The sequence below is a fragment of the Simochromis diagramma genome, unplaced genomic scaffold (assembly GCF_900408965.1).
Source record: "Simochromis diagramma unplaced genomic scaffold, fSimDia1.1 OVJJ01000334.1, whole genome shotgun sequence".
NCBI classification, from domain to species: Eukaryota; Metazoa; Chordata; class Actinopteri; order Cichliformes; family Cichlidae; genus Simochromis; species Simochromis diagramma.
The window spans coordinates 3,250,024-3,271,132 of NW_024386764.1; the positions used below are offsets into that span (position 1 = coordinate 3,250,024).

The window sequence follows — 21,109 nt, forward strand, 5'->3', positions numbered from 1 at the left end:
AGGTGCCCGCACTCTGCAGTCATGACCGATATACTTTATGTGAATTACTTTTTCACTGATTTTGTTAGATATTCTCCCTCAGACGTTATAACTTCATACAGTTTAAAACATACTGAAGCCAAAATAGAATAACTGTGTCTGAAAGCTGCTCCTTTGTGCTCCAGTTTGATGCAGTGTTCCAACTGATATTAATGAGGATATGTTTTTTTGATTCGGTGCCAGTGTCTGTCTAAACAGACTCGGTACAGACACGAATGGGAGTGTGCGAGAATGAAAAGAAACCGAGGACTAAAAGGAAGTGCTGAATGCTCTCCCATCATTCAGGGCCCATATCTGAACAAGAGTAAATATTTGGCTTGTGGGTAGGGAAGAGGTTGAATTTGTTAGTGAACATGCAGAGTAAGTTTGTAGGTCTGACTGTACGTTCGGGGTCAGCTGTGAGGTTGTGTATAGAGTGAGCGCGTGAATGTGAGATACGTTCAAAAGAATGAATTAAATTAAGGTTACTGCTGCTGAGGAGTAGTGTTACTGCTTTTTGTTGAGTCATTCACAGCGATGGTTAACATGGATGACACAACAAAAACATGTTCTCTAGAAATCTGACCACAAAACCACGGCTTCTCTTTACCGAGTGAATGCATAGTTCAATACTGAGCTTATTCATTCTGATAGACAAAATGATACTGCATGATGAAAAACGCCAGCGTTTGATATATTCCTTTGCAATGCAAACATTTCGTGCTTTATGTAGTACTGTTGCTTCTTTGTTTGACTTATGGCATTTTTGCTTACCTGCTGGAAGACAAATGTTAAAGTATTAGCTTACAGTTGACTGCGTATCAGCAAACTACGGTGACCTTTACCTGAACCTCATAATGGAGGCTGGTGATCAGAACTGTGTGAGCAAACCCTTTGCTGTTGCACCTAATCAGTCTCAAACGAAGTTAAATCTGTGTGCCTGTAAATGATAAACGGGCCACAACAGAAGATTTGATAAACAGGGGACTATCCTGCCAGTCAGAGCTTACTCATCGTTTGACTGGATGCGGTCTGTGAACCAGGTTCACCCACCGAGCAGCAATCTGTCCTCTTTGCTCCACTACGATTGTGTCGGCTTACTTCATCCCGCCTCTCTGAATTTTGCATGAGTTTATGTCATAAAAGAGACTCACTCATTTTGCACGTTTCGAATTTGGAGCGTCTGATTCCACTACTAGTTGCAGTAGTACTACTAAAAGTCAGCAATTTGTTACTGAGAAGCAACCGAGAACATTTTCTGAAGTCAACTGCAGTTCTCCAGTGACTTTATTAAACAGATTGATTTGAAATGCCTGCTTTCAGCAATAGAAAGCACTGGATAAATGCATAAGAGAGGTTAAGAAGAGAGTGCAGTCAGGATAGAGCGTGTCAAGTGTGCATGTGAACGTGGATGAGTATGTGTAAAGATGCACAGGTTTTTTTCCTTCCCCACAAACAATGAATTGCATTGAGATTACTGCAGTTTAAGAACTGATGAGTCATTCACAGCGATGGTTAACACAGACGGCACAACAAAAACCTGTTCTCAAGAAATTTGACCACAAAACAACCGCTTCTTTCATAGTGTGAGATGAGTGTCGGGAGTGATTTTTGACTGAAGGGTAGCAACAAAGGCAAAAGGGAAGGTTTACAACATGGAAGTGCTGTGATGCATGGTTTGGAGATGATTGCGCTGAGAGAAAGACAGGAGGCCGAGCTGGAGATGTTAAAATTTTCATGATGGAGAAGATTATATTACAGTGACAGTAGCTGAGCAGTTTGGAGACAAAGTTGGAGAAGTGAGGCTGAGTTTAGACATGTGCAGAGGAGGAAAAGTGGATCTACTGAGCAAAGGATGCTACGCACAGAGCTGGCAACACTTTCTGAGGTGTTTGGGCGGTTCAACGATGCCTTCCTCACGCTCAACCTTTCTAAATGTGAGTTTGGGAAGGCTACTATTACCTACTTGGGCAAGCAGGTGGGACAAGGGCAGGTGTGGCCTGTGACTGCAAAAGTTCAGGCCGTGGTGGACTTTCCGGTGCCACAAACCGGCCGGGTTCTATCGGGGCTTCTGTAAAAACTTTTCGGATGTGGTAAGCCCTCTAACCGACCTCGTTAGCCCCTCAAAGCCTTTTGTGTGGTCTGCTGCATGTCAAACCAAGTTCAGGTCGATCTAGGCGTTGTTGTGTAGTGCACCAGAACTTGCAGCGCCTGATTTCGCTCGCCCGTTCAAGTGGGAAGTGGACACTAGCGCGTCTGGTGCAGGGGCTGTCTTGCTGCAAGAGAGCAAGCAGGGGATCGATCATCCTGTTTGCTACTTCTCTAAGAAGTTTCATAAACATCAACATGCCCTGTGTTGCTTTGCTGGGTGGATCACTCTTCCTGTTGCGGTCGGGTTTTCCTAGACCGGCCGTAACACCAGGCAGGAGGAAAAGATGAGTAAAAAGTTGATTTAATTAATTCACTGTTAGCTGTTGCAGTCCTTCCTGTTTTAATTAAAGCGGTCCCGCGAATGTGCATGCTCCTTACAGTACTCCAACATCCTAACTGTGCATCACTGGAAGCGGGTGATGTAAGTGTCTGCCAATGTTGATTGGCTGAAAAGTGGTCAGGAATAGAGAAAGGAGTAACTTCCAAGATAAAAAGACAATATAGGAGATAGGCCAGATAGGAAGACTGATCCTCAGACTTCCAGAGACTTGCAGAAGGTGCACTGAAGCAGCTGTGTTGGCACGTGGTGGCTCGGCACCGTTCTGAGATACTCTGTACCGTGTTTTCCTTTAATTTGTCACTTGTCCCTGTCTGGATCAGGAAACATCAGTTCGTTGATTTTTGGGGTGGGTGGTCCTTGAGCAGGCAAAGATGGCTGAAATGAGCAGCCTGTAGAATAAGTGATTTCATAAACAAAGAAAAGAGGAAGTTGATGACATGCACTCTGTGGCATGGCTGTACTGGGTCAGTGGGCGTTAGTGGGGTTAAAGGAGATGTGTATATGTGCGTGTGTGTGTGTGTGCACATGTGCATACAAGTGGGGTGAGGGGGGGTTGCTGCTGCGTGCCAGCAGAGTCCTGTTTGCATCTCCAGAGAGGCCTACAGGCGAGATCTTATCTGGCGCGTGCCTCAGCCGCTGTTTCCCACACTCTGCATGCTCCATTGCCAGGAAGTGGGTGAGAGGGGAGACTTATGATTATGTGTGTGTGTATGTGTGTGTCAGCAGGGGTCCTGTCCTGTCAGCTTTACGCTGTTTTGACTGCCATGACATAATGTGCCTCAATACAGTGACCCTCTCCCCCCCATCTCACACACACACACACACACACACACACACACACACACACCCTCTTTCTGCTTTTTCTTTCTTCTTCAAAGGTTCCGCGCATCAACAAGGGCCCCTTTTTCTGTGAATGTCGCATATTTGGCTTTTCATCGGTGCCCCCATTCCCCCCCCCCCCCCCCCCCCCCACCCCAAAGACCCCCACCCTCACTGCATTTTCCCTCGCCTATGTTTTTCACTTTGATTGAGGCTTTGCTAAGGATTAAGACCCCCGCCATTACCCCCAAAACACCCCTCCCAGCCTGCTATTCTTATGCTGTTTGCGATGAATTAGAAGTGGTGGACCATTAAAGGACATATTGCAGAGATTAGACGACGACCTTGGAATACTTGTGTAATCGAGCGTCTCATTTCACATGAGAAGTAGTCCATGCACGGGTCACAGGTACAGCTCCTGTGCTGCTGATTAATGAAACATGTTGATATGCATTTTACCTGGTTACTACTTGTGTTAGCAGCTTTACAGAGACTTTGTGTAAGAAGCTGCACTCAAACTGCTCCTTGCTATTGCAATTGTTAGAAAGAAAGCTGCAAAGAAAAGGAGAAAACATTGGTAAATACATTTTAATGGCACTGAGCGTGCATCTTATCGGCCATACAAATATTTCTGTGTTTGATGTCATGTCTTACTTATGCATTTTTTATTTTGTTTAAATTATTGGTCATTACGTTAACAGCTCATATGCATGCAGCCTGTAAAGCCTACCACACTCCATTCTAATCAACATCTATATTCACATCTGTCTGTGTATTCTTGGCAGTTTGCCTGTGTGTGATTAAATGTTTTGGACAAGCTTCCAGAGGTTAGCTATAGAAAGCTTGGCAGATTTCAGCAAATGACAGGTGGAACCCTGAGTCTCCTTACATCCGATGCCACCGCTTCAAGGTTAGGAAGCTTGTGTGTGTGTGCACGCGTGTGTTTGCGTGTGCATGTGTGTGCATGTGTGTGCAGCCACCCCCACAGCTGGGAAAAGATCGATGCAGCCTCCACCAGCAGGCTCCTGGCCCCCGGCTGCTACTGTCTGAGAATGAGAGGCAGCGGGTTGTGTGTGTGTGTGTGTGTGTGTGTGTGTGTGTGTGTGTGTGTGTGTGTGTGTGTGTGTGTGTGTGTTTCGTGTGTCTTTTGGAGGGAGGGTGGATAGAAAGATGGAAGGAATGAGTGAGTAGCAGAGGGAGGGATGAGGAAACCAAATGAGAGGTGAGGAGGAAGGCAGTGAGGGTGGGGGGAGAGACAGAATATGCCCAGGCTGGCTGACTCACTCCCTCCTTACATCCCTCACTCACAAACACACACATAGTCTCTTTCCCCTGAGTACACACAAACATGTGCAGACTCACAAACACAATCAAGAACACACTCCTTTTCCTGCCAAGCGCTCCTGTGCCCCTGCTCATCTGCGTGGGGGGCCCTGCAGGCAGTCTGGGCCCTTACGTGCCCTCTCTGAACACACACACAGATGTACACACGCACACTCACAGGCACACAGAGGAGTTGATGTGTAAGACACGCTCTGATCCTGCATGCTGATGATGAAAGACAGGCAGCCAGGCTCCTGTCTTAATGCCAGAGGGCAAGACCTGATAGGAACTTGCTGATTCTTGATCCTCCTCCTCCTCCTCCACCTCCTCCGTCTTCATCACCACTGGAATAATTTGAATTTTACCACATTTTTTGTGTGTGCCTGCTATTCTCCTTTCTCATCTCAAATGGCATCTGGTCTGGTTTCTCTGTTTTTCCACCAGACTTGCTTTTAGTAGATACCACTGATCACCAAGTCTCAAGCTAAAGGTCAAAGTTCAGATTTTTGGCGATTTTTGTTTTAAAAAAAGTTGTTTTCCTATTTGGAAAATGAGCAGTGGACTGTCGAGCATTCCCCGTGTATAGAATATGGTTCAGCGTAACGTTGTGCAGAGCAGTGCTTCATGTTTTTACGTGCATAGCCCCCAGCCTCACACCTGGCTTGGCAGGAGTTCTGGTCCAACCCCTCTTCCTCCTGCTCCTCCATTAACCCCCTCCCTTACCTCCAGCTCCACCACCCTAAATGAATGAAAGGGAGGGACAGCACAAGACCCCCTTTTTTGGTTCTTCAATCAAATAAACCACAGTCTCCGGTCTAAATGAAACCTGTTGCCCACATTCCAGTGCAGTTAAGAGAGAGGATCTACTGTATGGATGTGTACGGTGCAGATGGCCTTTCTCGGCAAAGGCATAAATTAGCCTGTGCAAGGAAGGGAGATCCCCCATTGTTCTGATGGATTGCACACATTGAGGCGCACACACATGTACGCGTGCACACGGGCCCTCTAAGTCTGGCTAAAGCAGGAAGATCACACACTCTCTGTCACAGCCTCTCAGATCAGGCTGTCCAGAGCTTCCTGTAATCCGTCCTCTGTAACATTAATTATAAACTGGTGCTTTGTGCCCTGCGGGCCAACCATGACTTTCTCAGGACAATTAAAGTTACTCAGTAGAAGAAGAGGGATTGGGTAGAAAAGGAGGGAAAGAGGATCAGGGAGTGAGTCAGAGGATTTGCGTGGAAACTGCATCTGAGAGCGATGAAATAAGGCAATGGGTGAGATGAGAGTGGGAGTTTGGGCTGGCGTAGTCATACCAGGGACAAGTCGTAGGAACTGGAGCCCTTTATTTTGCTTCTGTAAGCGATTCTTTTAGCATTAGCTTTGACCCCAGAATTAAAGGTTGAACAGGGTTGGGTCTGGGTGGGCAAATGCATGGTGGGGTGGTGGTATGGTGGGATTAGCTGCTATCTCAGGGGCTGATGTGTGGGAAACACAAACCTGTTCTACCTCTCCACCCCAGTGAGTCATGAGAGTAACCCAGATGTAAAAAGTATCCAAGTACCTTCTTTCATTAACTTTTGTTTTCAGTCTTATCAGATCTGCAGCTACATCTTTAGCTCCTGTGCCAAAATTGCTCCACATCACTGCAGTGCTCCTGAGGGCTTCCAATAAATGCCTGAGTATCTTTCCCATTGGACGCTGACCTTTAACAGGCAACCAAATCGCTAAATCTTGTTTGACTGCCTTTTTACTTCCTGCCAAGCATGACTTACTCTGCCGAGGGCTCCTGCAAAGCACTGTGCATGCTTGCAACAGGTGGGGGGGAAAAAAGCATAAAAAGGGCTACTGTGATGTGGCCAAATAAACTGTCCCTGCCCTGCTCTTTGTCTTGAGTTGACTCAACTAGTGGCTTACTGTGCCAAAGGCAAACCCTTTCAAGTTGCTCCTGATCTGTTTGTAACAAGAGGGTTGATTTCTAGATAAGTGGAGGAAGAACAGTTATCAGGCCGGCCAGTGAAGTAGTTCATTTGACAGATGTGGTTATCCCAAATGGGTCTGATAGGCTGCAGTTTAATCCTGTTAAACCACCTTGCTCCAGGACATGAACACAGGCTTCCTCAGTGACGCCCTTTCCCTGAACGCTTGACCCGTTGTTGTGGCTACCAAGCTGAATTACTCTGAGCTGTGATTATTCATGCATGCGTAATCGGCTGCCACATATGTCTCCCTCATATTCCTGTCATATATGGAATTATTCACTCCATTGATAATTCACATTTACTGTCAGCATTCTCTGGCTGCATTCACGGCGATGCATTTTTGAATGCAAACACAATTTTTATGATGATATGTCCAGGAAAGCCTTTTAGCACAAATTTCATTCCCATTTATACTAACAAGCCCATCAATGCATATCACATTAAACACTCCTTCAAAATGGAAACGCAGGCTAAAAGAGAAGCAAAGAGAAAAAATACTATGATTAAAAAAACATCAGAAAGTAAGATCAGAGATTTCTTTTCCCAGACTGGGATTAAGGTGGAACACTTACTGAATGTTACTCAAGAGCATAAGGTGGTCATTGTTGTAGAAAACGCAGATTAGCAGTTCTCGCAAAGCAAATAGAGCGACATTTTAGAGAAGTACCAGGAGCATTATTCATTGCCAGAGGTAGTCATGGAAATATTGAAAGAGTATGTGCTCAAAAAGAAAGAAATCACAGAGGACATGTCGCTGAGCTTTAATGTTTTGGCTTAGTTTTGTGACTGATAAGAACCAATTAGAAATCAAACAAAGGTGTCTGGCTCAGTATCTGCAAAAAGGCTCAGTTTAAACTAAAAGACAATCTGGAAATTTAGTAACAAAAGCTGAGTGAGAATACTTCCCAAAAGTTTCGGTTTTGGGGATGAGAATTTAAGATGAAAATGTAAGAGGTGCAGCTGCAGCCTCAGCTGAGCGAAACAATCTGCATTTGTCTGATCGACAGGTTTTGGTGTCCCGACTTTTAACAAAGTTGTTTTTGGTGTAGGTTGTGATGACTCTGTGTTGCTGTGTGTCATATACCTGACTTTTATAGTTACCTATCCTTATCTGCACCTCCACCTCCAGTATTTGGTACGTATAACTCAATCTGGATAACCACATTTTCGAAATGAGAAAAGAAAGTGGATGACACAAGAGTGAAGCCATTGTACAGTGCAGCAGGCTGAAGAGAGAGCAGCAGTGCGGTGCGTGCATCTCCACAGCAAGTGTGCCACAGGCAGAGTAGCTGCATAACAACAGATGAGAATATCTTCTTACTTGGCTAAAGAGAGCAAGGACAGGTAGCGCCTCTGTCCACGGGAATATTTTACAATTGTAAACAAGACCTTGGCATAATATTACTGCATTCTCGGTTGCTTTTTGTTTACATACCCTAGATACTCTGTGAGAGGGAGACTGCGCTCTTTTTGTGTTTTCTCTTCTTTGTGTGAGAGAAAAAGGCTTGTGGTCATTTTTGTTCTTGAATTGTTTTCATCTCGTGAGAATATTTAGGTTTGAGGATTATAGTCTGAGGACTATACGATGCTCTGCAATGGATAACAATTAAAGGAGCAGTCCACCCCAGCATGGAAGCCCAGCCCAAAATGTCCAAAGTCAGGAGGGCCACCGAACCTAAAGAAGTTTAGGCCGAGCTATCGTGCTCTCTGTGTCCAGCTGTGTGTGACTGGTGTGAAAAGTTAGTGTGTTATTTCGACAGAGTGGATGATATATTTTATTTCCGGCAAAACTGTTCCTTTGCATAACGCTGTCAGCAACTCTAAAAGTTCGACTTGTCGATGCGGTCCGTTTACTGGTGCCCTGCAGGTGGTGCATTTAGATGACTCCAAAAGAATGTGTTATCCAATATGGATTAGGCCGAGTGGAAAAGTGGATGCTGTGAATAGAAGTAGTCAGCACAGTGTGGCTCAGTGTTGAATGAATAAAGATTATGTACACTAGATATCATTCTCGCATTGTGGGACCACGCTGCAGAAAGTAGCACCTCTAATGGCCCTCGAGGAGCTGTGTTGGACAAACCACGTCTTTTTAAATCACTGAAATTAACACTGCTGCAGCCAACACTTGACTCCAGCCCAACCACTTACATGTCAATGGCCTTTTCCCATAATCCTCTGCCCAGAGGTGACTGCGTGCAGGCTTGAGTGGGTGGAGAAGAGAAACCAATTGCTGAAACCAGCGCGAGGCTTGGAGTTGTTGCCAAGAGCCCTGCGATCTTACACAGCGCTGGTACTTAGCTCATCTCCTTGTTGAAAGCTGAAGCTCTCTGAGGGGGAAACAATAGGGGCTGCGATGGGTGCGGCAGCAAGGGGAGGTTAGGGGGCAGATAGGGTGTTAACTTGACTGAAAGGGGCAGCAAGGTGAAACCTGGAATGTGGTGCTGATGAGGTCATACCTGCGTTTGTGTATGTGTTTGAGACAGACTCGAGCCTCAGAGAGGATTCAGCACACACACCCCTTGAGGCCCCATCAGTAATGATGTCATGGGAAACTATTACAAAGTCCTTATTGGCTGTTTGTAAACTCTCTCCATTTCCTTTCTGGCCACATGAAAGCTTCGGTTTTGAACTCCTGAATAAAAACACAGCTTCTCTGCTGTAACGCTACCAGGCCGGAGTAGAAAATTCCGAGTGAAAATCTACTCCAATTTGGACAAGATGTAAATCATTACATCTCCTTTGATGTTCTTCCCGTCTCGTCCTCTCAGTCTCTGTCTCCCTCTTGTCTTTATTACTTATCGTTTCTCTTGACCGTAAACACTGTGAAGCGATCCCTGCTGCTATCCTGCGAGAGCACGGGGGCCCCTCTCTGTGCAGTGTGTTGAAAACAGATCAACTTGAAGGAGCTGGGAACATGAAAGGAGGGAGCTAACAACAGGGGATAAACACATTCCTCTGCAACCCGGCCCCGCTACCGCTGGTGCCACTGCTGGCTGGTGGCAGCACAGGGGAGCTCGCAGCAAGAAGCATTTTGGCCACAAAGCAAAAGTAGAGGAGGGCGGGTGGGGGCAGCTGAAGATCCCCGAGCTCCCTCAGATCTCACATGCAGCAAGCAGCACTTGACCTTTCCAGCACTAAAGGAATATGACAGCCGTGAAGCCGACAGAGAGAATGGGGAGAGAGGCAAAGTGGGGTGGGGGTGGGTTGGAGGGGGGGCTGGTGAAGTGAGCAAGAGACAAAAGCCACACAAAGTGCAGGCTGCCACCAAAACAGTTAGTTTGCAATCAACGTCAGTCATCCCTCCTGTCGGGACAGTTTGATTTTCACTTTTCAAATGAGGCGTTTATTTTTGGCCTGATAACAGGGCCGGCTAAATTGAAATTGGCAGCTCGACAATCTACAGATAATAGTCGACTACGCAGGAGATCATGTGAACAGCCCTTTCTTTCACTGCGCTCGAGCCCCCACCCTCTCTCGCTCCTGTCAAAGACGGGAAAGGAGGAAATGAGGGAGGGAGAAAGAGAGAAAAAGGGGCTAATCTTAGTCACAATCAGAGGAGGCTGAGAAGGCAAAAAAGGGAGTCTAAAATTGAAGGGGAGGAGGAAGGGTAGGGGTGCAGGAGCAAAAAAAAAAAAATAGAGTAATGTCCCGGTGATCAGGAGGAGGCCTGGAGGGGTGGTGAGGTGGGGTGAGGGTGTACAGGAGAGGTGAGGATAGAAAGAGAAAAGGAGGGAATTTCTTTAATGTTTCTGGCAGCAGACCAGCTGAGGTCTCAAGGTTATCCTGGCTTTGCAAACTCCCACGGGAAAGGTGGAGTGCTGAGGGCCGAAGGAGGGGGAGCGCTGAGGGCTCGAGGAGGGAGAGATGGCTGCCCTTTTTTCTCCGTGAGGGAGGGTAATGCTCTGGGGGAGGGTAATCCTCGGGCGCTCTTGTCTGATAAGGTTGGCCTTGGCCCAGGTAGGAGGAGAAAAAATGGCTCTGGGGCCTCCCAGGGCATCCTGGCAGACAGCTCTGCCCTCTTCCAGGTTAGCGCCGCAAAACTTAGAGATTTGATGAATTCTCTCTCAAGCCATTAGTTATAATCACATTTAGGTGATAACAGTAGAATACCCTACAGAGAAACGCTTTCTTAACAATCTCGTCTGTACCGAAAAAGCTGCTCTGGAGGCGGTGCTGTCGGAGTACATCGCCTTACTCAAGGACACTTCAGTAGAGCAGGTCCTTCCTGACTCAGAGCATGAACCTCTCCCTAAACAAAAACACTTACTGTATGCTTCTGTGATGATTTTAAGTGTGTGTTGTGGCATTAGGCTTTTACCATTAGCAAAGAGCAACAAGCATCAGCAAGCAGCCACACAAAAATCCGTAGAGCTGATTTTAATTTGATGTTTTGAATTGCCCGCTTTGTAGCACAGCGTTTAGGCTGAACAGGACATGCATGCATTGTTTTGTCTGTCTGTTATTTTGCTCCACTTTGCAGTATTTCGTTTAGTTTGGGAAGTAGACGGGAGACAGTAAACTGAACTGGAACAGAACTCCAAAAGGGCGACTTTACACAATGCTGCATACATTTGTGCGTCCTGTGCAGCGGCTTCAGGCTTCCAGCTGTGAGATGGCAGTTATTAAAAGTTTAAGGATGAAATAAAATCCTTTCAACAGTCATTGTGATGAGATCTTCTAGTCTAATGTCCTCAAAAACTGTTACATTTTAAACAACTAGCAGGAGAGACAAAACTGATTCATCATTCCTACTGTAACCTCCCACCTCTCCATTTCCTGCTAGAATATTTAAACTTATCAGCTCTATGAAAATGAACCCGGAATGTGGCATGTTTATGTGGCTACAATGAAGGGGGGGATCAGTGATTGTGTAGGAAAGATCTGCATTGTTATGTGTTTGTTTACTGTAAACTAGGCCTATTAGGGATAATGATTCACAGCATCAAGCTGTCAGTGTCTGGGGCTGTGTGTGTATGTGTGCGTTTGTGTGTGTGTGCACGCTTGGATGCCTCTTCAAAAGCTGGTCTTCTTATCGTCAGTCAACAAATGGCCTCCTCAGAAGGAAATGGGGAGTCTTTGTGCACCTGTAATTCAAATGTCCCAGTGCTGATTGAGAGTAAACAAGAGACACGCTGCCTTTCTGTTTTATGTGGACTCTGTGATTAATGGACGGAAAAAAGAAAAGGGCAGGCATGCTCAGGTGTTCAAAAAGAAACTTCTTCTTGAGCTGCATTTTTGTCCGTTTGCTTGTTTGTGCAAATCTAGATATTAACTTCGAGACAACTCGAAAATGTTTCGCATAGATGCTGCTCACTGTCCCAAGACTGAGTCCCGTTTGGCCAGAACTCTGCTCTGAGCGCCTAGTAATAAAAACATTTAATCCGTAATTATGTCTTCATAGCACCAGAACCCGCTCATGCTTTATCAAACTGAAACAAAACAAATGCAAATAGACAGTAGTGAAATTTGCAAACAGCTGACCCAAATCTGATTCTTTCTTTCATCTCTTCTTTACTTTGACAGCTTGAGTTCTGCACACAAATATGTCCACCATCTAGAACATCGAGTAAATGGTGATTACAACACATTTGCATGAGTGGCCCTCACCCCCACCCGCATTACTAAAAAGCAGCAAAAGCAGCTGTATTCCTAGTTTGCTCCAGCCTCAGGCATCCTAACCAGAGACCCAGGCCAACTCGTTGGTCCTCTCCCTAACCGCTTCCTCTCCATCGCTGCTAGATTTGACTCACTGTGACCTCTGACCTTCGACGCTACACCGCCTCCCCCACACATGCAAATAGCGCTGGTCTGTTCCAGGAGGCATGATAAAAGAAGAGGAGAGGGTCAGATGGAGGGAAAGAAGAGAGAGGCGGAGGAGTGACGTGGAAGGATGGAAGCTTGGGGGGCTAGTGGTGGTGGTGGTGGTGGTAGGGGGTGAGCATGGAGGAGAGAAGAGACCCCTAAAGGAAGCGGGAGCATCTTGGTCTCTGAAGTGGAGGGAGGCTGTGGCAGCTGTCTGGGGAAGCTGCGGTCTACAGCCCAGCGCCGAGGCCTTAAAACATTTCTCTCTGTTTTAGCCAGCCAAAACGGACCCCAGCGCCTGTGTCTGCGAGGCTTACAGTGACCCGTGCTGATCTTTCTCTGCGTGTGTGTTTGTGTGTGTGCTTGTATGGGAAAAAGAAAGTGTGGGTACATTCACTGTACTTATTGTTTTCCTTGCTCCCAGGCTGCTCCAGGCACCTCAGTTTGTGTGTGTGAGGGGAGGTAAGCGATGTGTGCGGCTGTATCTGGAGAGCCTCCAAGCACCCCTCCTCCCACCCTCCCATCTCCTCTCCTCTCTCCTCCTTCTGTTCTCTCTGCTTGGAGGATCTGTCAGTTCTCCTTCTCTCTCTTTGTCCCTGCTTTGATCCTGCTCTCCAAGCCTTGGCTGGCCTCACTAACAGCAGCTGAGCACAGGTCCTACTCCACTCCCACTAATAACACACATTCATGCCACACTGGGATGATGTGCTTCGACAGACACCCCACCACCACCGCCCCCCACAAATACACACTCACTTGCTGCTCCACTTCCTCCCCCTCTTTTTGCTAACACACTGTAAAATCAGTAAAAACAGATTCAACTATCATCCGGTGCTCTCTGTAAGTATTCAGAGCTGATCCCTTACACACAAGTCTCTGTCTGCACCAACACTCACTCTGATATGAGTGACTGGGTACTTCTAAACCCAGCTACGTAATGTCTCCTGTGTATACATTATGTTGATTTTTGTTTTGTTTTGTTTTTTAAGAGGCAAATGATTGAGGGGAAGGATTACACTGATTAAATTCACTGTCTTTCATCAAAAGACGCTATATGTATGTCACAGGGTAACTTAAAAATGGTTATTTACCCAGATATCAAATATACATGCTTCTTCACCCAACATCTAATGGAAGCGTGCTAACATTACACCTCTGCCGAGGGGCAGGCCATTGATGCTCATATCTTTATATTCTATCACGATGTCAGGAGCGTGAGTTTTTCATCATGCATGCTTCAGTCTGCAGAGTAATACAGTTGGCAGGTTTGGTTCAATAGTTCCCACATGAAAGGGATTCCAACAAAGTGTGTTGTGGTTTTGTGATGTTTTTTTCTTTCTGGTTTGTTTTAGTAAATGGGTCATGATTTATGGAAAGCTATATTACTTTGGAGTTTTTCAGTTGTACTGTTGGTGCTTTTATCCCCAACGAGGCTTGAGACATTTTGTTGAATTACGTTCAAGAGAAAGAAGAGTAACTCTGAAGCTGAGAGGCTCACACCAGAACAGTTTACATGAACAAATAGGATAACAAGCTAGAGAAAAAACACAAATGCATACACATATTTCTTATTCCAGCTGTTTCTAATTATAAAATTTGAAATAGGTGCAGTGATTTACTGAAACATGGGGAAAGATACATGTAAATACAGCACATAAGCTAAATAAAAAGAGTTTGTACATTTCTAAAAGCTTGAAAATCAATTCTTCGACACAGGCTGAACACTGATTTCTTGTAATTTCTTTGAGTTGTCTTCAATTCTTCGGGCTATTCGAAGGACATTCAAAGCCCTTCTATGGATGTCAGCTGCCTCTTGTTCATGATCAGGCCAGCTGATGACTGATTGTGTTCCACTGTGTCTTTTTTTTAATCCAGGTATTCTTTTACTGTGTTGGTATTGTGTGTGGGATCATCGACATGCTGAAAAATGAAGACATTGCCAATCAGACACTTTCCAGATGGTATGCATCGCGTGGTTGATGCACGGTGGTTTTCTGTGTTCACAATTCCATGAATTTTGACAAGATCTCCAACATCACCGGCTAAAATACAGCTCCACGACCACAACAGAGCCTCTGTGTGTTACAGATGGCTGTAGACACCCACTGTGAATAGGCAAACATCCTGCCCTTATAGTCCACAGAAGTATCACATCACACCTGTGTGGGTTTGGTTGTAAGTACATCCTTGTGTGCATACTGATAAGATAGTATATAATACTACAGATACGCCCATATGTAATAATAGTGTGGTACATTGAATAGTAGTGTGTGGTAGTATACTGAGTAGATTTATGCTACTCAGTGTAGGGTATTTCTGTGTGCACTGGTTTGACAGAAAATTGAACTTAAGGTTCACTTAGCACCTTTTTTCCTTTCTTTTCCTTCTCATTTTTGTGCAAACAAAAAAATTGTAGTGTCAAAGTCCTTAGATGCAATTGTTTATGTCAACTTTAAACTTTCACGCATTACTTTACATAAACTGAAATAGCATGAGCAGTCATTCAGCCATGTCTGAGCTTCTGCAAACACTCAGATAAAAGTTGTAGAGAACCAGGAGCCTCAGATTGTTTGTAACAAGCTTCTTTTCCCCTTTGCCTCTTTGCAGCTTTAAAGAGCTGCAAAGTTCATTGGCTGTTGACAAGCAGTGACAGTGCACACATTTGCCACTCACTTCTGAAGGAAATGAAAGGATTTCTGCGGACTTGTTGACCATGCTAATCACAGTGTGGACTGTTGGATAAGTCAAGTCAGTCACCACTGTGTCGCGGCCTCTTGGGAGAGCAGGCTGTATCAACACAGTGCCACCCTCAGTTTGGCAGAGGCAGCCACATGACGCCTCGAGGCTGGCCTTGATACAGCCTGTCTGGCTGCTTACTTCCCACTCTTCTTGCCAGCTAGTGATGCCAGGATAGGCATTTAAGCTTGAACCCCACCTTCCCACCCCACTGAACACACACACACAACCATGTCACCCTTGTTGCACCGGGAGTGCCCTCTGGCAGCAGCACTGTCACCAATGGCTTACACATTAAGGCATGGGCGGTGTATGACAGTGGGCCAGACTGTCTGTTTTGTGAACACAATGTTTCACACTTTCTCACACACACACACTTTAAAAGCCACACAATCTCCCTGTCTAATTGCATTATTGCAGTGTGCGGAGGTCCATGGTCGAGAGGGCTCAATAAAGATATGAGCCCTGGGAAAAAGACTAGGAGTGGAGGAATGAAAAAAGAGGAAGAGGGAGATAAAACTGAGCTGTAAGGAGGGGTGATAAAAAAGAGATAAAAGCAGAGACAGGATAAGGTCAAGAGCGATGAGTGTTGGCATATGGGACAAGTAAGGAGGTCACAGGTAAAAAATAAGAAAATAAAAGAATGCAAGAATTTGGAAAGTGATCCTGTGTGCTTCAAATAAAAATACATTTAAAAAGTGTTTAAGTGTATTTTTTCTGCCTACTGGCCAGATAATCATCATCTTTTGGTTTTGGTGTATCTCTGCACAAAATGTGATCAAAAGCTTCTTAGAAACAGGGACGTGTTGGCTGTGAGTCTGAGCCTGTTTCCCACAGATTCTGTGTGATATGGGGTTGACACATAGCAACAGGTAACACTCCGGGGACCGACGGCAGCCAGGTGCGGCTGATAAGATGTTCAGCTGGAGAGAAAAGGGAGAGAGCGACAGAACCAAAGCTCCGTGACTCAGTTCACCGGCGGAGACCTCATGCAACATGAGCGTGAGAAAATCATTCAGGCGGGGAGTGTTTCAAAACCTACACTCTGACTTTAGACCGTCGGTAGGTTTGTTTTGGAACTCTGTCAGTGCCATTGTGCACAAAAAAAGAAAAGAAAAGAAAGAAGCAGGTGTGCAGTAGCAACAATGGGAACCTGTTAGTGATGTGTTTGACAGAGGCAGCATTGTTGTGCAGGCAGAATACTTAGGGTTGTTGCAGGAGGGCTTAGGCGCATGTACACACCAGACTTCCTTGTGGCAAAAGCACCAAAGTTTTGCAGTTACACATAAGACGCGCGTGCGGTTTCATTGACGTCTCCGCGTGCCAGTTACTGCTACTCATTCCGACATTTTCATTTCATCTTGAAATCTGAATTTCAAAATCACTCATTGATCTGGCCAAATAAAACGAATACCCCGAATAACGTGCAGCATAGGGAGAGTTCAAGTTTTCTCATTATTTTATCTGTGTGTGAGCTGCTGGCGTTTGTTGAAATGTACCGCTTGATGCTCGAGCGCAATCCTTGCGAAAACCTAAAAAAAAAAAGAAAGAAAAAGGTCTGCATCTCTGTCGTGTTGAGCCGAGGAAGTGAGGAGCTCGGGTGCAGCTCCGAGTTGCCTATCAAATTCACAATCTTGCGGCCAGCCGCTGGCGACGCCCCGCAGATCCAGGCGGCAAGCCGGCGAGAGGAGCGCCTTCCCCTGGTCGCCTGCGCGCCACGTGTCGCGGTCTCTGCAGCAGCTGGAGGTGTGTGAGCACAGCGGAGCGCCGTGCACTGAGCTGTGTGTGCTCAAAAGAAGAAAACAGGAGTTTCTTTTTCTTTTCTTTTTTGCCTATCACACTTTAAACAATCAGATGTCGTTCAGCTCAATTCATTTCACTTTAGTATGCATGGCCAATGTTTCTCTGTTTTATTAATAAAAATGGATGGAAATTAATATTTAGGTGGAGCAGACGAAGCCAAACTTTGTTTGTCATAAACAATGATGTTCTTCAAACTATGAATAATGTAAATACAAACATTCGTTTAAATGCGGAAAAGCTTGATTATCACCGCGAGGACTCTTCGATGTTTAAATACACTTTAAGGTCACATCTATAACCCTGGAGCGCAGGGTTACAAACTTCCCCCTGTTTGTGTCCACAGTCGCACAACCTGAACACGCCGGGCTGATGCCCGTCAATAAACCTGCAATACACAACTGCTGGCACTATTTCTCTCCCTTTATGTACCGCGGTCTTTAAGTCCGCCGTCTGCTCTTTCTAACTGCAATAAAGATAAGGAATAAATTATGACCCGAAATCTAAAAACGCCTTGAACGCTGTGGGGTGGCCATAGGCGGGAAGGAGGAGGCAAAGGAGAAGAAGGAGGGAGGGGAGGGAGGGAGGCATCGGTGTGATCGTGTGAGCTCTCCGGGCTCAGAAATATCTCTGCTCTGGCTCACATTCCGATAAGGGAGCCCGATCCAGCTCTCTCTGTAGGCGTGGTTTTCCCAGGCTTTTAAAACAGCAGCTGCTATTTACCTTCCCCTCTAATGTAAACCACCGCCGCCGCCGCCACATACCCTCCCCTCCTCTCTCCTCCCCCCTCTCTGGGCTCACCCTCCTCCCCTGGCCCGGCGGCCCCCCGGCAGCCCGGCGGCCAAACCTCCAACCACCGCACTCATAAAACATCCTGGCACGTGCTCCACATTCACAACACCGACAGATGATTAAGTGCCAAAATTTGTACCACAGAGTTCAAAACTACAGTAACGTGGAAACCGAGAGTGCGCGTTTACCCCCACCTCCTTCACCTCCACCCAGGGCCAACCAAATTAACCTTGCTCGGGGAATGTAATGATGGTGCTCAGCGCGGTGTGCGCTTGTTTCGGGATTTCACTTCGCCTTCTCATGTGGTCTCCCCGTGCGGTTTTGTTAGTTGTCATGAGTTGTCATCCCAGGTTGTTTCTTTAACAGGTTTCATTTGTAACAGTAACTACCCAAGTTTGGCTGAAAGGAAAACAAAACCGCTCCCCTGCCTGCGCCTCTTCCATGGCACATGACTGAAACTTTGATTGCAGGATTGCCTACCACTTCCCAGTGGTGTGTGTGTGTGTTTTTGAACGGTAGAAAATAGCTCTATTTTCTTTTAAAGCCACTATAAGCAGCTGCCAATAAATTTTCAACAGCCTAGCAAAGTTGGAAAGCTTATGGAGACAGAATGTGGAAAGCATATTTGCAGTGTTTTTGCTGTTTTTTTGCCATTAATTTATACAATTTCATCATGAGTATAATTGCTCTCTGTGGTCATGTGTTGTCCGGTAAATAAAAAAGTTCCTCTGCCCAGTCAGCGGCTCCACTGTTAATATGTAAACGCTACGATGATTGAAGACTGACGGCAGTTTCCCCGGCTGTGCCCTGAACCCGGGCCGCGCGCCATTGGCCGCCAGCTCCAGCGGCCAAACAACCAATGGGAGGGCGCCGACCACGAGCCGTCCTCCTTCGGGCCGCGTGTCCCTCGCCCTGATTGGTGGAAAGTTACTGTGGGAAAGAAAGTTTGGGAAGTTTCACACGAGCCGTTCGCGTGCAGTGAGAGATATAAATACAAGCCACACGCGGAGAGCCCAACAGAGAGACTGCATCCGCTCCTGGTAGTCGCTACTGCTGCACGTCGCTCTAACGGATTCTAACTCGATACACATCTCAGGATTTTTTTCTTTTCTTTTTTTCAAGGGAGAAGAGACTTTTAAATATCTCAATCTGAAAACGCTCACCTCCCCTGCTTTTCGGCACAATTGGATCGTAATTTCCTGTGGTTTTGTGGGATATTTCTCAATAAAAAGATGCCTGCCGATATGATGGAAAAAACCTCCTCCTCTCCGGTTGCTGCAACCCCGGCAAGCATGAACACAACTCCCGATAAACCCAAGACAGCCTCTGAGCACAGAAAGGTTGGTATTGCCAATATTTACCCGTTACTGTCATTTAAAACAAAACAAAAACCTTCAACATTTCATTTCGGACACAATTTCTCACACGCTTCTAGTCCAAAGGGAGTATTTTTTTGGCTTTTTACGCACCAAACAAGACAAAAGGTTTTTAACAGCTTTTATCATTTTGTGTTCTTTTAGTCGTCAAAGCCAATTATGGAAAAGAGAAGAAGAGCCAGAATCAACGAGAGCTTGGGGCAGCTGAAAACTCTCATCCTGGATGCTCTCAAAAAAGATGTAAGTGCTCGCTCGTCATTCTCGTTATTAATAGATTTCCAGACTTCATCTGTCAAACAGTAAGAAAGTGGGTGCGTGATGCTCATCGGGTCTGTTTTCCGTCCCCCTTCCTCAGAGCTCCAGACACTCCAAACTGGAGAAGGCGGACATCCTGGAGATGACTGTGAAGCATCTCCGGAACCTCCAGAGGGCTCAAATGACCGGTAAGTGGCATTTTTCGGACTAATCGGTTTCTGTGTCTTTTAGATAATCTACGCTAGTCTAGCAAGTCGGCTTCAAAAACCCCAAAAATCTAATTTTCTTACAGCCAGAGGTGAACGTGCTCGATTTAAATATATCATTTTTTGTTTTCTTTGCAGCTGCCCTGAACACCGACCCCACTGTCTTGGGAAAATATCGTGCCGGATTCAGTGAGTGCATGAATGAAGTGACCCGGTTCCTGTCCACCTGCGAAGGTGTCAACACCGAAGTCAGGACGCGACTCCTCGGCCACTTGGCCAACTGCATGACCCAGATCAATGCCATGAATTATCCCAGCCAGCATCAGCACCAACATCAGCTCCCTTCCACCGCCGGGCCAACACATCCCTCCTTCGGCCAGTCCATGGTGCAAATCCCCAACTCGTCTCCACAGGTCCTGCCCATGAACCCGGTATCCTGTAAAGGTGGCTCCTCACCGGCCAGTTTACCCTCAGACGCCACCAAAGTGTACGGCGGTTTCCAGATCGTGCCTGCCACAGACGGACAGTTTGCGTTCCTCATACCCAACGCGGCATTTGCGCCAAACGGCCCCGTTATTCCCGTGTACGCCAACAACGTCAGCACGCCCGTGCCCGTTCCGGCCGCGGTGTCTCCCGGAGCCCCGTCTGGCAACACGGATTCAGTGTGGCGACCTTGGTGAAAAAGCGGGGAAGGGCCGCAGAGACTTGAAATGACACTTACTAGCTCTTTCTTTGTTCAATGTTAGGAAGTTGTTTTGAATCCTGTTAGTTCTTGTAAAATGGAAAGAGTATGCACTATATTTGTACAGCTAACAAGGGAGTAAAGTTCATATTGAAATGGGATTTGTATTGTGGAAGTCCGTTCACTGCATTACATATATATATATACATATATATATGAGTTGTCTTTTTTTTACCGTGTGACGCCAAAGATATGTTTAATGCTCTTATGCTGTTCTTCGTTTTGGAAGACAAATAAATTTGTAAAGATATGAAAACAGGCGCTTCTCCTTCTTCTTTTTCTTCTTCTTCTGCTTGAAAACGAAAATAAGAATCTCCATATAAATGCTAATGACAATAATATATTAGTAAATCCTATTAGTTAGTGCCTAAGCTGTGGCTCATATGAGCTTCAGTTTATTTTTCCTGTGTTTGTTGCGTTAAAAATTTCTTTCTATACATAAAACCAGCAAGCTCTGTTTTAAAACTATAGTTTGGTCAGACTGTGAAAAAAGTGTTTAAACTCGCAAATTATCTAGAAATTTTTTTCCTAAAAATGGGAAAATGAGTAATAATCGTCAGTATGTTTCAGCTTATTTACAAACTCGTTTATGTTTTATTAGGACGCACAACATGCGCACTAACCAACTGACACGTGTAAGCTGAGCTGGTCGTCAGTAAACTGGACTAATTGTAACTCCATTATCTGTTTGAGTGAATGAGGCGGGAGACAGTCGGTGCTGTAATCAGTCAGACAGTCAGAAATTGGTGTTTCTCACTTGAACTCCAGCT

At 45.8% G+C, this 21,109-nt stretch overlaps 1 protein-coding gene across 1 annotated transcript; it reads left to right on the forward strand.

Moving 5' to 3' along the window:
* The first annotated feature begins 18,763 nt into the window (after positions 1-18,763).
* On the forward strand, positions 18,764-20,595 carry her6 (hairy-related 6). The gene is made up of 4 exons (XM_040031963.1): positions 18,764-19,100; positions 19,281-19,376; positions 19,492-19,579; positions 19,736-20,595. The coding sequence occupies exons 1-4, from the start codon at positions 18,993-18,995 to the stop codon at positions 20,275-20,277; spliced, it is 834 nt and encodes a 277-aa protein (XP_039887897.1). The 5' UTR covers positions 18,764-18,992; the 3' UTR covers positions 20,278-20,595.
* Positions 20,596-21,109: the final 514 nt, after the last annotated feature.